Source organism: Halichoerus grypus, chromosome 15 (assembly GCF_964656455.1).
Source record: "Halichoerus grypus chromosome 15, mHalGry1.hap1.1, whole genome shotgun sequence".
NCBI classification, from domain to species: Eukaryota; Metazoa; Chordata; class Mammalia; order Carnivora; family Phocidae; genus Halichoerus; species Halichoerus grypus.
In genome coordinates this window covers 45,847,060-45,863,570 of record NC_135726.1, presented here as the reverse complement: position 1 = coordinate 45,863,570, position 16,511 = coordinate 45,847,060, and the positions used below count along the sequence as shown (strand labels likewise).

The 16,511-nt window shown below is 38.2% G+C and overlaps 1 protein-coding gene across 14 annotated transcripts in view; it reads left to right on the top strand.

The window, feature by feature from the left end:
* Nucleotides 1-16,511, top strand: part of ZNF568 (zinc finger protein 568) — an 84,711-nt gene that overhangs the window by 14,063 nt on the left and 54,137 nt on the right. For 13 of the 14 annotated variants that reach the window (XM_078063275.1, XM_078063264.1, XM_078063274.1 and 10 more), the window contains 2 exons: nucleotides 14,657-14,783; nucleotides 15,051-15,146. In XM_078063275.1, the coding sequence (XP_077919401.1) occupies nucleotides 14,657-14,783; nucleotides 15,051-15,146 (223 nt within the window). Of the gene's footprint in view, nucleotides 1-5,363; nucleotides 5,537-14,656; nucleotides 14,784-15,050; nucleotides 15,147-16,511 lie in introns of those variants that run through there. The other variant, XM_078063271.1, reaches the window with a different exon arrangement.

Below are 16,511 nucleotides of genomic sequence, written 5' to 3'. Positions count from 1 at the left end.
TTTTCATTTGTGCCTTTGGTTTTTCTTTGTATTGTGGTTTCTCAACAGTGAGTATAGTTTTTAGATTAGGTCTTCATTCTCCGTCTTCCATATTTGTCATCATCTTTCAAAACTTTCATCTCTTTATTATTTTACTCCACATTCTAGGAGAGCTTCTTGGATCTGACCTCCATAGTCACACTGACAGTTCTGTTCTTTATACCCTCCAATATCTATTAAAAATTATTTTTCATCTTGTGAGTAGTTTAATTCTGCTGTTGAATCTCTATTATGTTGGCAATCCTTGATCCTGCCTATTTCCTTTTTCATCTCATCCTTGTTTTACATCTCAGCCAGATCTCTCATTCAGCACAGAGCTTCCATCCTCTCTCCAAGCACACTTCCATGTATTCACCAACCTGGAAGCTCCCACACCCATGTTTTCTTCTAAAAATTTCATAGTTTTAGCTCTTAGATTTAGGTCTTTGATTCACTTTGAGTTCATTTTTGTACATGATGTGAGGTAGGGATCCAACTGCACTGTTTTGTATATACACATAATCTGGTTGTCCCAGCACCATTTGTTGAAAAGACTATTCTTTTCCCCAGTGAATTGTCTTAGCACCCTTGCCTAAAATAAATTCACTAAAATGTGAGTATTTATTTCTGAAATCTGTTTTAGTTCATTGATCTCCTATGTCTGTCCTTATGCCGGTACCATACTGTCTTGATTATTATAGCCTTGTAGTATGTTTGCAATTGGGAAGTGTGAATCCTCCAGTTTTTTTTCTTTTTCAGGATTTTTTTGGCTATTCTGTGTCCCTTGCATTTTTATAGGAATTTTATTAGGATCACTTTTCCATTTCTGCAAAAAAGGCAACTGGTATTTTGATATGAACTGCATTGAATTTGTAGAGCAATTTGAGGTGTATTGTTATCTAATATTAAGTTTTACAATCCACGAACATGGAATGTCTTTCTTTTTTTTAGGTCTTTAAAGTTTCTTTCAGTAATATTTTGTAATTTTCAGAATATAAGTTTGACACCTATTTTGTTAAATTTATCCTTAAGTATTTTATTCTTTTTGATGCTATTGTAAATGGGATTGTTTTCTTAATTTCATTTTTGGATGTTCACTACAAGTGTCTAGAAAGGTAGCTGATTGTGTTGATCCCATATTCTGCAACCTTGCTGAAATTGTTTATTCTAACAGAATTTTAGTGGCTTCCTTAGATTTTCTATATTCAAAAATCATCCCATATGAAAATAGATAGTTTTATTTTCTCTTAACTAATCTGGATGCCTTTTATTTAATTCTATTGCCTAATTACTTTGTCTAAAACCTTCATTGTGGGACACCTGGGTGGCTCGGTCGGTTAAGCATCTGCCTTTGGCTCAGGTCATGATCCCAAGGTCCTGGGATTGAGTCTCACATCGGGCTCCTTGCTCAGCAGGGAGCCTGCTTCTCCCTCTGCCTGCTCTGCCTGCTGCTCTCTCTGTTTGTTCTGTCTCTCTGACAAATAAATAAATTAATTAAAAATAAATAAATAAATAAAACCTTCATTGCTATGTAGAAGTATATCCTTGTTCCTGACCTTAAAGGGAAAGCATTTAGTCTATCACCATTTATTATGTTAGCTGTGGAGTTTTTGTGGATGCCTTATATAACATTGAGAAAGTTTCCCTTTTTTGCTAGTTTGTTGAGTGTTTTTATCATGAAAAAAGGTTGGGTGTTAAGTGTTTTTTCTGCATCTGTTGAGATGATCCATGGTTTTTGTTTTTATTCTATTGATACCATGTATTACATTAATTGATTTTCAGGTGTTAAACCAATATTGCATTCCTGGGATAAATCCCACTTGCTCATGGTACATAATCATTTTTATATATTTTTGTTTATTTGATTTTAAAGAACAGTTTTAAGTTCACAGCAAAGTTGAAAGTATAAAGATTTCCCATATACCCCTTGTCTCCTTGAATGCATAGCCTCCCCCATTATCAATATCCCCCACCAGAATGGTACATGTATTACAATTTATGGGCCTATATTGACATCATAATCCTCCAAATGCATAGTTTACATTAGGGTTCACTCTTGATGTTGCACAGTTGATGGAATTGGACAAGTGTATAATGGCATGTATCCATCATTATAGTATCATACAAAGTATTTTCACTGACTTAAAAATCCTCTGTGCTCTGTCTATTCATTGGTCCACTCTCCTGCCCCAACTCATGGCAATCAATGATCTTTTTACTGTCTCCATAGTTTTGCCTGTTTCAGAATGTCATATGGTTGGAATCATACAGTGTGTAGCCTTTTCAGATCAGCTTCTTTCACTCAAGTTATATATGTTATAAGGTTCCTCCATATCTTTTTATGACTTGATAGTTCATTTCTTTTTACTGCTGAATAATATTCCATTATCTGGATATACCACTATTTATCCATTCACCTACTAAAGGACATTTTGGTTGCTTTTAAGTTTTGGCAATTATGAATAAAGTTGCTATAAACGTCTGTGTTCCCTTTTTATATTTTGTTGGATGAAATTTGTTAGCATTTTGTTGAGGATTTTTACTTCTGTATTAATGAGGGATAATGGCCTGTAGTTTTCTTTTTTTGTCTTTGTTTGGTATTACTATCAAGGTAATACTGGCCTTATAGAATGAGTGTTTTCTCCTTTCCTATTTTGGAAGAGTTTGTGAAGAATTGGTGTTAATTTTTCTTTGTTGTTTGGTAGAATTTACCAGTGAAGCCACATGGGCCAGAGCTTTTTTTTGGGAGGGGGGTAGTTTTTTGATTACTCATTCAATGTCTTTGTTACAGGTCTATTCAGATTTTCTTCTTTTTTTTCCCCTTGATTCAGGTTCATTAGTTTGTGTCTTTTAGGAATTTGTCTATTTCATGTAAATCACCTGATTTGCTGGCATGCTCTTTGCATAATATTTCCCTCTAATCCTTTTTATTTCTTTGAGGTTAGTAGTAATGTCTCCTCTTTCATTCCTGAGTTTAATGTTTTGAGTCCTCTCTCTCTCTCTCTCTTTTTTTTTAGGTCAGTCAAATGAGAGGTTTGTCAATTTTGTTGATCTTTTCAAAGACCCAAGTTTTGGTTTCACTGATATTTCTATCATTTTTCCAGTCTCTATTTTATTGACTTCCGACCTAATGTTTATTATTTCTTTCTTTTGGGTTACTTCGGCTTTTGTTTGTTCTTTTTCCAGTATCTATAGTTGAAAAGTTAGTGTATTGGTTTGCAATCTTTCTTCTTTTCTAATGTGGGTATTACCTTAATGCAGCTATAGATTTCCCTCTAAGTCTTTCTTTAGTGGCATCACATAAGTTTTATTATATTGTGTCTTCATTTTCATTCATCTCATAGCATTTAGTAATTTCCATTGTGATTTCTTTATTTTTTCTTGTCCTTTAGTACTTTCACCATGTGTATATTGGTACACACTCATGTGCACATTTGATAGTGCACTTGATGTCCCACATTTCTCTGAGGCTGTTTATTTTTCTTCATTCTTTCTCCTCTTTGGTCCTCAGGTTGTAGAATCTCGTGTAAGTCTACAAGTTTGCTAATTCTTTCTTCTGCCAGTTCAGCTCGTCTACTGAGCCTGTCTAGTAATTTTTTCACTTTAGTTATTGTACTTTTCAATTCAATGAAATTGAATTGTGGTTCCTTTTATAACTCCTGTCTCTTTGTTTAGATTCTCTATTTGATGAGACATTTTCAGTATATCATCCTTTTTTTTTTTCAGTTTTTATTTTAAACCCTGGTGCTCATCACGACAAGTGCACTCCTTAATTCCCATCACCAATTTCACCCATCCCCCTACCTACTTCCCCTCTAGTAACCATCAGTTTGTTCTCTATAGTTAAGAGTCTGTTTCTTGGTTTCTCTCTCTCTCTTTTTTTTTTCTTTCTTTGCCTATTTTGTTTCTTAAATTCCACACATGAGTGAAATCATATGGTATTTGTCTTTCTCTGACTGAATTATCTCACTTAGCATTATACTTTCTAGACCATCCATGTTGTTGCAAATGCAAGATTTCATTCTTTTTTATGACTGAATTATATATATATATATTATATATATATATATATATATGCCACATCAAATTTATCCATTCATCAGTTGATGGACACTTGGGCTGCTTCCACATCTTGGCTATTGTAAATAATGCTGCAATAAACATAGGGGCGCATGTATCTTTTTGAATGAGTGTTTTTGTATTCTTTGGGTAACTACTCAGTACTGATTGCTGGATCATAGGGTAGTTCTATTTTTAACTTTTTGAGAAACTTTCATACTGTTTTCCAGAGTGGCCGTACCAGTTTGTATTCCCACCAACAGTGTAAGAGAGTTCCCCTTCTCCACATCCTCACCAACAGCAGTTGTTTCTTCTGTTGTTGATTTTAGCCATTTAGTTGTGAGGTGATCTCTCATTGTAGGTTTGATTTGCATTTCCCTGATGATAAGGGATAATGAGCATCTTTTCATGTGTCTCTTGGCCATCTCTGTGTCTTCTTTAGAGAAATGTCTGTTAATGTCTTCTGCCTATTTTCTAATTGGATTATTTGTTTTTTGGGTATTGAGTTTTATAAGTTCTTTATATATTTTGGATACTAACCTTTTATCAGATATGTCATTTGCAAATACCTCCTCCCAGTCCATGGGTTGCCTTTTAGTTCTGTTGATTGTTTCCTTGACTATGCAGAAGTTTTTATTTTGGTGTATCCCGATAGTTTATTTTTGCTTTTTTTGGAGGTGTAAGTGAATTTTTATTGGGAACTTGTCAAACAGCAGCAAATGAAAAATGAATAAGGAAAAAAAAAAAGAAAAATGAATAAGGAAACTTCCTGTTGTCACAGAAACACAAGATCTCCATCATATATGATAAGGGAGGCATTTCAGTTTGTGATCCCCAGCACAGAAATGACAAATGCATTTCCATTCAGTCTAATACTTCTGGATTCCTACCAGAAAGAAATAACATTAAGAGCATGGAAAAGTTGCTTACTGAAAGGATACCCCTAAAGAAGAGTAATGGAGGGAATGTAGAAATTAAGAAGTTACATAGAACACTTTTTAAATTGTAATGAACTACATTTTCATATCTTCACAGTAATATCTTCATATCTTCACAGTCACTTGCAGAACTGGTTCAGATTATTTACATACCAGATATATTTTTAGTCTTCTACATAAATGTTGGGTATTACCTATGTTTATATGAAATGAAGCTATTAATACTTTTCTATAGCAGTAACTTGCATACCAGGAAGGCCAAGACAACAAATCAAGAAATGAGTTTTCCCAAAGCTGCAATGTGAAGACTATAACCAGTTGATTTCATACACATGTATGGGTTTCTTTGCTATAGGAAATCCAAATGGAATAAGAAATGGAGATGAGTAAAAAGGTTTCTTGAGGGGAAGAAGGATGACACCTTGTATGCATTTAGTTTTCCTGCCCCTTCTGATGCATCACATTCTTCTTCTGCACGGTCTGATGTCCATAATGTTAGGTTGTCTCCAAGCAACTGCATGGTAAGGGTGCTGTCTATGCATGAGTCTTCATTCAGTGTATTAAGTTCTGCAATGTCCTCATCAGAAGCAGTTTAAGCCAGTGTGCAGGCAAGCTCTGGGTTATTAAGGATCTCATAGTAAAATACAGAAACGTTAAGAGCCACCCCCAGGCATATTGGGTATATAGGTTGCATCTCTTTCTTGCTTATATCAAAAGCCTCTTGGTAAGCTCCTTGGGAATTATCTCTTGTTTGTTTTTGATTATCACCACATGCCACTTCAACAAGGTACCCCAAGTAATCTCCCTTCATTTTCAGATAAAAGACCTTACTCTCTGGATTAGTTGCATTGGCTATTAAATACTTGTCCAACAATTCTAATACTGTGATGCGGATGGACCTCAGTTCAGACTCCTCTTTCTCCAATAGTCCTTAAATCAGCAACTTCTTGTTGGAGGTGTCAGTTTTCAGCTCCATGCTCCAGATGACTCGCCACGCTGACCTGCAGCCCTGACCACATTCATGCTCCACATGACTCTCCACGCTGACCTGCTGCCCTGACACATTTGTATAGGCCATGGAGAGCAGATTGTGCTCCTTGTTGCACAGCTTGGCATCCTGTTCGGTTTTGGCCTTCATGCAAATTGCCATGTTGTCGTAGTGCTTGGCCTGCTCAGCCAGCTTCACCTTCTGGATGAGCTCTGTCTTCTCCTTGGGGACGAGGAGAGGAGAGTGAGGGAGAGCACTGACTGGATGGGGAGGAAGCATAAGGAGGGCCTTTACATCTCTGCCACTGGGGTGCAAGTCTATTTTTGCTTTTGTTTCCTTTGCCTAAAGGGACCTATTGAGAAAACAATCGCTACACCAGTGTCAGAGAAATTAATGCCTCTGCTCTCTTCTAGGATTTTTATGGTTTCAGGTCTCACATTTAGGTCTTTAATCCATTTTTAATTTATTTTTCTATATGGTATAAGAAAGTGTTCCACTTTCATTCTTTTTTAAAAGATTTTATTTATTTGTTAGAGAGAGAGAGAGCACAAGCAGGGGTGTGGCCAGCAGAGAGAGAGGGAGAAGCAGGCTCTCCGCTGAGCAGGGAGCCCGATGTGGGGCTCAGTCCCAGTACCCTGGGATTTTGACCTGAGCTGAAGGCAGATACTTAACCAACTGAGCCTCCCAGGCACCCCTCCACTTTTATTCTTTTACATGTTGATGTCTAGTTTTCCCAGCACCATTTGTTGACGAAACTGCCTTTTTCCCACTGGATATTCTTTCCTGCTTTGTCAAAGATTAATTGACCATATAAATGTGGATTTATTTCTGGATTTTCTATTCTGTTCTATTGATCTGTCTATTTTTGTGCCAGTATCATCCTGTTTTGATTACTACAGCTTTGTAATATAACCTGAGGTCTGGAATTGTGATGCCGCCAGCTTTTCTTTTCTCTTTCTTTTTAAAGTTTTTAAGTAACCTCTACACCCAACATGAGGTTTGAAACCACAGCCTCTCCCCACCTCCAAGATCAAGCATGCTCTTTCAACTGAGCCAGCCAGGTGCCCCTGCTTTTCTTTCTCAAGATTCCTTTGGCTATTTAGGGCTTTTTCTTGTTCCATACAGATTTTATAATTGTTCGTTCTACTCTGTGAAATTGATTGGTAGTTTGATAGGGATTGCATTAAATGTGTAGATAGCTTTGGGTAATGTAGACATTTTTTTAAAGTTTTTTTTGTTTTGTTTTTTTAAAAGATTTTATTTATTTATTTGACAGAGAAAGAGAAAGCGAGAGCAGGAACACAAGCAGGGGAAGTGGGAGAGGGAGAAGCAGGCTTCCTGCCGAGCAGGGAGCCCGATGCAGGGCTCAATCCCAAAACCCTGGGATCATGACCTGAGCCGAAGGCAGATGCTTAATGACTGAGCCACCCAGGCACCCCGACATTTTTTTAAAGTTTTATATATATATGGGGGTTTTGGGGTTTTGTTTGTTTGTTTTTAGTAATCTCTACACCCAACAGGGGGCTTGAGTCATGACCCTGAGATCAAGAGTCACAAGCTCTTCCAGCTGTGCCAGGCAGGCACCCCAGACAGTATAGTCATTTGAACAATATTTGTTCTTCCAGTCCATGAGCATGGAATGTCTTTCCATTTCATTTGTCATTTTCAGCTTCTTTCCTCACTATTTTATAGTTTTCAGAGTACAGGTCTTTCACCTCTTTGGTTAGATTATTCCTAAGTATTTTATTATTTTTGGTGTAATTGTAAATGGGATTGTTTTCTTAATTTCTCTTTCTGCTGCTTCATTATTATTGTATGAAAAATGCAACAGATTTCTGTAGATTGATTTTGCATCCTCCAACTTTACTGAATTCATTTATCAGTTCTAGCAGTTTTTTGGCAGAGTCTTTCAGGTTTTCTAGATAGTATCACCAGCATCTGCAAATAATGAAAGTTGTACTTCTTCTTTACCGATTTGGATGCCTTTTATTTCTTTTTGAGGTCTGACTGTTGTGGTTAGGACTTTCAGTACTATGTTGAATAAGAGTGGTAAGAGTGGACAACCTTGTTTTGATCCTGATCTTAGAGGAAAGGTTGTTTTCCCATTGAGGATGATGTTAGCTGTGGATTTTTCATATATGGCCTTTCTTATGTTGAGGTAAGTTGCCTCTAAACCTACTTTGTTGAGGCTTTTTAAAATGAATAAATATAGGGTGCCTGGGTGGCTAAGTCAGTTAGGTGTCTGCCTTCGGCTCAGGTCATGATCCCAAGGTCCTGGGATTGAGTCCCGCGTCGGGCTCCCTGCTCAGCGGGGAGCCTGCTTCTCCCTCTGCCTGCTGCTCTCTCTCTCTGACAAATAAATAAATAAAATCTTTAAAAAATAAAAATAAATAAATAAATAAAATGAATGGGTGTAGTACTTTGTCACATGCTTTTTCTGCATCTATTGAAATGATCATATGGTTCTTATCCTTCCTCTTATTGGTGTGATGTGTTACATTGATTCATTTGAGAATATTGAACCACCCTTGCAACCCAGGAATAAATCCTGCTTGATCATGGTGAACGATTTTTTTAATATATTGTTGGATTTGGTTTGCTAGTATTTTGTTGAGGGTTTTTGCATTTATGTTCATCAGAGGTACTGGCCTGTAGTTCTCTTTTTTGTGATATCTTTATCTGGTTTTGGTATCAGGGTAATGCTTGGGTGTTCCCATGTTGGGTGCATAAATATTTACAGCTAAGGCCTCACAGTACTCCCAGGTCAAGAGACACAGTGTTTGCAGGGGTTTGAGCCAGTCTTCTGGGGTAAGGGACCCTCCATACTGGGACTGATGCAAGTATGACTGGGAAGGGCAGTTCTTCCGGAGCACAGAGGGGGCAGGCTTGGTGTAAGCAAGATCGGTACTAGTGTGGGCACTACACTGGTTTCCACAGGTGGCCCTGTGCTTATGCTGATGAGTTGGGGAGGGAAATGGTGCTGGACAGTTCCTTTGTTCCCAGGTGGGTCTCTGTAAATGCTGCCTCTCTGGGACTCACTCCAAGATGAGCAACTAACTTCCCCATTGTGTGCCCCAAGCACTCTTCAGATCACTGTTTCCACATTGTATTTCTGTGGGCTGTTTACCCTGCCTTTTCTCCAAGAGTAGCCCCAACGTCCTCCAAGCTCTGTCGGAGCCATGCATGCTGACCTTTAAAACTCTAGGCCTGTGACTAAGCCTGGGTGGCTCAGTCAGTTAAGCATCTGCCTTTGGCTCAGGTCATGATCCCAGCATCCTGGGATCGAGTCCTACATCGGGTTCCTTGCTCAGCAGGGAGCCTGCTTCTCCCTCTGCCTGCCGGTCCCCCTGCTTGTGTTCTCTCTCTCTCTGACAAATAAATAAAATCTTTTTAAAAAATTAAAAATTAAAAAAACCCCACAGAACTCTAGACCTTAAGTCCCACTGGTAGCAAGAACTCATCAAATTTAGGCCCGCTCACTGTCCAAACCAATTGCTGTGATAATTCATTTTCCCCATGTGCTCCCCTGTGTGCTAGTCTGTCTCTCACCCTTCTCTGTGAGTACAGCTCTCCCCACTACAGGGGCCATGATTAGCTGCTCTCCCTATCTGTGTCTCCACATTTTCTTTGATGTGGCCTCTTTACCTTTAATTGTAGAGTTCAACTAATCTTCAGATCTATTTCTGGGGTATTTTAGGATGATTTCACAATTATCTGGTTGTATTCGTGGGACCATCTAGCCATCTTGCTTTGTATCTAAAATATATATATATATACTGTCCTTTCTTTAATCATGGTTTCCTTTAGCTATGTCTATAATGGATGCTTTGAAGTCTTAGTGTGTTAAACCTGACATCTGAGCCCTTTCCCAGGCAATTTCTTAATTTTTTTTTTTTTTTAAGATTTTATTTTATTTACTTGACAGAGAGAACGTGAGAGAAGGAACACAAGCAGGGGGAGTGGGAGAGGGAGAAGCAGGCTTCACGCAGAGCAGGGAGCCCGTTAAGGGGCTTGATCCCAGGACCCTGGGATCATGACCTGAGGCGAAGGCAGACGCTTAACGACTGAGCCACCCAGGTACCCCTCCCAGGCAATTTCTGTTGCCTGCTTTTTTTCAGTGTATGGATTTCGCTCTCCTGTTTCTTTTCCTGTTGTAATTTTTTGTTAAAAACTGAACACTTACCTTATATATTGTAACAATTCTGGATACTGATTCCCATCCCTCCTTTTCTAAGAGTTGTTTTTATTTTTGTTTATTCATACATTTGTTTAGTGACTTGCCTCTGTTATTTTAGTGAAATCTGTTTCCCCTATAGTGTGACACTTTTGGGGTCACATCTCAGAAGGTATATAGCCTTAGGCATGTGCAAAGTCACTCTAGGATGATGGTGGTGTTAGAAGGGCTCTCTTTGTCCATTTCCTCTACCTCTTTTTTAAGTTGTCTGTCTTGTTTGGTATCAGATCTATTGATTGCCAACCGATTGCTCTATTGTTTTTGACAATGCCTGGAGCATAAATTGCTCCACTTTATGATCTCATTGAATTCAGGCAGGGGTAGTTTTTGAGGCCAGTCTTTGAGGTTTCTTCTGACTTCTTTCTCTTTAGTTGTCTTTTTTCCTGATTCTTGTTAGTGAATTGGGCTATGCTTTACCTTGTTATTCTTAACTAAAAGAAGCTTCCTGGCTCCTCTTAATTGCTTACCACCAAATCTTTTATTTTGGAGTGTGTCCTTAATCTTGAACTTTGCCCACTGTTTCAAATAAGTTCATTTCATTTTGGGAGAGCTTTTGCATTCTTTCTGCTTATGAGCTGCCTCTCTCCCTGGATAAAATCTTTGAGCCACGACTCTGGGCTGTTAGTGAGATGGCAGCCTCCAGTCTTCTTGACTTGCCTGTTTTGGTGTAGAACCTTTGTCCTAAAAATGAACTGAGATAAGGACAAATATTCCAGTATTTTTGGCCTGCCACTCCTTGGGTAAAGCCTCCATTCTAGAGGAAAGGAGCCACTGACCTCTTGGCCACAAACATTAAAAACTTAGCCTCTCTAACTTGGAGTTGAATAGAATGAGAATGCTGAGCTTTTGTCCTTCCCAAGAAGATACCATATCCATAGATTGGTAGCTGAGGAGAGAAAGAGCCCTGTCTTCTTAGCCATACCCACCCAGATGGAACTTCTCTCAAGCTGAGCTAGAGTGAGGAGAGGGAAGGAGCAGATGTGACAAATGCCACAGACTGCCACAGTTTTTACCAAGTTTTAGTAGATTTTCTTGAATAAATGGTTCTTCATTGCTTTGTGCCCTTAGGGTAATTTCCAGAGACTGAAAATTTAAAAACAAAAAACAAAAAAAAATATTCACCCGTTATGCCTGTTTTACTGGGAAACATCCATAGAGTACCTCATACTGCTATCCCAAAGTAGAATTCCTCTCAAAACTTGACACTCTATCTTTTACTACACGTTCGTTTTATATCCCAGTTTGAATTATTAAATTTTATTATTTTTCTTGATTTAGGCTTGACAAGTATTTGTCTAATTTATTAAAATGATCAAGATATCTGTTTTTGGAGATTTATATCTATATAAATGTATATATTTATAACTTTAATATTTATATTAAAGTATATAATATAAAAATATAAAATTATAATTACAATAAATTATAATAATCATTACAATAAATTATAACATAAAAGTTATTTTATAACTATAAATATTTATAACTTTTTTAAGTGTAAATTTAATTTGTTTTTACATTTACCAACTCATACATACCAGGTAATTTGCTCCAAAGTTATTTTAATGATTATTCCCTCACTCTTTACCTAAAATCTTTTTATTTTATTTAATTTATTTATTTATTTGACAGAGAGAGAGATAGCGAGAGCAGGAACACAAGCAGGGGGAGTGGGAGTGGGAGAAGCAGGCTTCCCGCGGAGCAGGGAGCCCAATGCGGGACTCGATCCCAGGACCCTGGGATCATGACCTGAGTCGAAGGCAGACGCTTAATGACTGAGCCACCCAGGCACCCCTCTTTACCTAAAATTTTAATTACTAGTTTTTGTAAGTTTATTTGGCTAATTTGGCTAATACAATATTGGGTAATGACAGAAAAAATACTTTATGTCTGCTTTTGCTCATAGATTAATTAAGTGAAACCATTGCACCAGATGCTAGTTTTCTACATCTGGTTTTGTCTTCAATCTTCCCTACTGCTCACTCAGTCTGACTTCTGTCTGCTTCTCCAAATCAGGATGATGTCCCATCATCATTGGCCTTTGATTTTTTTTTGGGGGGGTCATGATATTTGTCCTGTAGTTTCCCATCATTGGTGATTTCATATGCTTTCAACCTCAGCAAGAGAGGTTTCAAATGCACAAGTGTGTCCAGTTGTCTGTCTTGAATCAGGGGATATTTGTGGGATTCTGAGACTCCTCCTGCTGAGTTGGAGAAAAAGTGTAGTGACACTGCTTGGGCTGCAATCCAGCTCTACCACATACGAAGCTTTATGACCCTGGAAGAGTTATTCTTAACCCTGGTTTCCTTACTTTTCATTTTTACTTATTTATTTACTTACTTTTAAAGTTTTTTTTTTAAGATTCTATTTATTTATTTGAGAGAGAGAGACAGCACAAGCAGGAAGGGCAGAAGAGGGAGAGAGAGAATCTTAAGCAGTTCCTTTGGCCAATGCGGGGCTTGATCCCAGGACCCCAATCTCATGACCTGATCTGAAACCAAAAGTCGGATGCTCTACTGACTGTATCACCCAGGCACTCCTTAAAGATTTTATTTTTAAGTAGTCTCTACACCCATTGTGTAGTGAACTTACAATCCTAAGATCAAGAGTCACATGCTCTACTGACTGAGCCAGCCAGGTGCCCCTCCTTACTTTTTAAATGGATAATGGTAGCCACTGCATAACCTTACCAGGTTATTTTAGAAGTTAATATATCTAAAGAAATTATTACAGTACCTGGTGTATAACTACTCAATAGATGACAGTAATGATAATGTTGATGGTAGTAATGATCATAGATCATAGAGACAGTGTCTCAGAAACACTAATTGCAGGGGTGCCTGGGTGGCTCAGTCAGTTAAGGTCTGACTTTGGCTCAGGTCATGATCCCAGGGTCTTGAGATAGAGCCCTGTGTCAGGCTCCCCGCTCAGCGGGAAGTCTGCTTGTCCCTCGGCCCCTCCTCCAGCTCATGCGCGCACACACACTCTCTCTCAAATAAATATAATCTTAAAAAAAAAAAAAAGGAGCACTAATTGCAATCCAGCCTTTGGTGATTTTCATTTGTATTTCCCATTTTGTCTATCTCATTTGTACTATTTCTTTTTTTTTTTTTTTAAGATTTTATTTATTTATTTGACAGAGAGATAGAGAGAGAGCAAAAGTAGGCAGAGCGGCAGGCAGAGGGAGAGGGAGAAGCAGGCTCCACTGAGCAGGGAGCCTGATGTGGGGCTCGATCCCAGGACCCTGGGATCATGACCTGAGCTGAAGGCAGCCGCTTAACCAACTGAACCACCCAGGCGCCCCTCTTTTTTTTTTTTTTACGATTTTATTTATTTATTTGACAGAAAGAGACACAGTGAGAGAATGAACACAAGCAGGGGGAGTGGGAAAGGGAGAAGCAGGCTTCCCCTGGAGCAGGGATCCCGATGCGGGGCTCGATCCCAGAACCCTGGGATCATGGCCTGAGCTGAAGGCAGATGCTTAACGACTGAGCCACCCAGGTGCCCCTCGTGTGTACTATTTCTTGAATAAATTCTCCCGAATGTGGGATATATGGGTGCTTTTTTATCTTAGCGCCTTTACGGATAAAGAGTTTTTCCTTACTTCCTTATTTGAATATTGAAGTTTTTAAGTGGGGAGGAAGAGTTAGATATATGTGATCAAGTAACATTCTTTTCCAGCAATTTGTCATTAGTTTCTTGGCTTCTGTTACATTGCTGTCATGGTTTTAATTTTCATCCTCTGGTTGTAAATAAAACAAACAAGAAACAAAAACCTGAGTCCCTTTCTTTGATGCCTAACTGTTGATTCTGTCCTTGGGCCTTTACCCACTATGTATGTTCTCTACAACTACTCCTATCCTTCAGCCATGGATTCAGCTCTCAATTTTAGGTTGATGGCTAATTCTCATTATTCTTCATACCTCTAACTGCATAGTGGACACTTCCATCTAGAAGTTCTATAGAAATTTCAAATTTTGCACATTCAAATTTTCATACCTCTCCTCATTCCTCCTGCCTTATTTCTCTTCCTTCTCCACTTTCTCCATGTTCCCTTTCTCACTAGGTCACACAGTCACTTGGACAGGTTCTGAGACAGTTACCTGTGAGTCATGTCTAACTCTTTCAATTCTGTCACAGACCAGTACAAATCAGTGACCACTATCTTCAGTTTCCTGCATAATAGATGATGAATGCTTAAGTTGATTATTAACTCAATAATCGACATCTTACAGGATATTTCTACGATGGTTTATTTTCCCTCACAAGGTAATATAAGATTAGGTGAATATGAAGACTTGATATACAGTTTGTAGTGAACTCTGATCCCTGAATTCACGATGTACATGAGTTCTTGCATATTTTGACCACTGCATTGAAGTTTGATGACTTCATATTAATTAGGATTGGTTTTTACAGGAAACAGTGACATTTAAGGATGTTGCTGTGGACCTCACCCAGGAGGAATGGCAGCAAATGAAACCTGCTCAGAGGAACTTGTACCGGGATGTGATGCTAGAGAACTACAGCAACCTAGTCACAGTGGGTAAGGTTAGCTTTGCAATTTTTCATGGAATTCCTTTCCATTTTTGAAGTGTATGAGGACTTTAACTTGCCAGATGAATTTAGTCTGCCTTGTCTTCACATGATTGTATGTACTCATCTTCAGGGTGAAGCCTGATTCCTTTGTCTCACTTTAGAAATTCCTTTGTCCTCATCCTTCATAGGCCCTCAAGCCCCTAAGACTCAGCCCAAGGTGTGGATGGTGGTATCCAGCATTAACATCCAAGTCCTTTGCTGTTTCCTGTAATAGGTTATCAAGTCACCAAACCAGATGTGATCTTCAAGTTGGAGCAGGAAGAGGAGCCATGGGTGGTAGAGGAAGAAATGCTTGGGAGGCACTGTCCAGGTGAATAAGTAAAAAGGCAGCTCTGAATGAGAAAGCCACATGACAGTTGTTCATGTGGTTGATACCATTTCACATTTTCCAAGATTTTCTTAAAAGCCCTAGTGTTCTAGGGTGACAAATAGTATGAATGGATTGGATTACTTTGACATTTCCAGATACTATTTCTTCCTATACTGGAGCTGGCTTCCTTTTCCAAATTTTAGAGGACTGGTAGTTCCATCAGATTTCAGGATGCCAACCTTCTCTAATTCATTTATGGCCTCAGTTTCAGGATTATTGTCCCTCTCTATGATCTTTAAGCTCTCTTTTTCCTTAGTGTTCATAGTTTTAGTTCTAATTCCTTATGTATTCAGCATTTCATGGATGTGTAGTATTTTAAAAGTATATTTGTTTCACACTTAGATTCCTTTCAATTTCTTTCCATTTTGAAAAGCTATAGATATATATCCTATAACAGTACTCACAAGTCCCATTTTACTTCACAACCCTCACAATCCCATGTAGCTTTAAGTTTCTGCCTTAGAAATTGGTGCCCTATTCCTACTTATTCCCACCTCCCATTATGTTAATTTTTTAAAAATGTAAATATGCACACTTCAGGGCGCCTGGGTGACTCAGTCCATTAAGCATCCGGTTGTTCTTAATTTTGGCTCTGGTCATGATCTCAGAGTCATGAGATCGAGCCCTAGGTTGGGCTCCACGCTGGGTATAGAGACTGCTTGGGATTCTCTCTCTCCCTGTCCCTCTGCTCCTCCCCCACCCGTTTGCTGTCTCTCTCTAAAATATATATGTATTTCAATATATATATTGCTTGCTCTCTCTCAAAAAAATATATATATACACTTGGTTAAAGAACATAAATAATCCAAAAGATACATTGAAAAGTAAGTCTCCCTCTTATCCTTGACACTGAGTCCCTTTCTTTCCCAGTTGCATACATTCTTTCTCAGAGTTGTGCTGGCTCTTCTTGATTGTTATTTTACCATATGAATGTTAGATACAACTCTCTATTTCCAGAGAAAAACCTATTGGACTTTTTATTGGGGATGTATTAGGTATATAAGTCAACTTTTGGAGATTTGACATCTTTAGAATGTTGAGATTTTCTATTAAAGAACATGCTCTGTCTTTGTTCAAATCTACTTTGTATCCTTCATAAATGCTTTCCAAGTTTTCCCTTTATAGCTTTTGTATATTTCTTAAGTTTATACCAAAGCATTAGATAAGAGAAAAAAATCAGTACTGTACTTTCTGTCTGTGCTTTCAGCACTGTGCTTTCTGTCATTGGAAAGGAATCTATAAACTCATCTTTAAGATAAAATTGTATCCCTGAAAAACACAAGAGAATCAACTGAAAAAGTATAA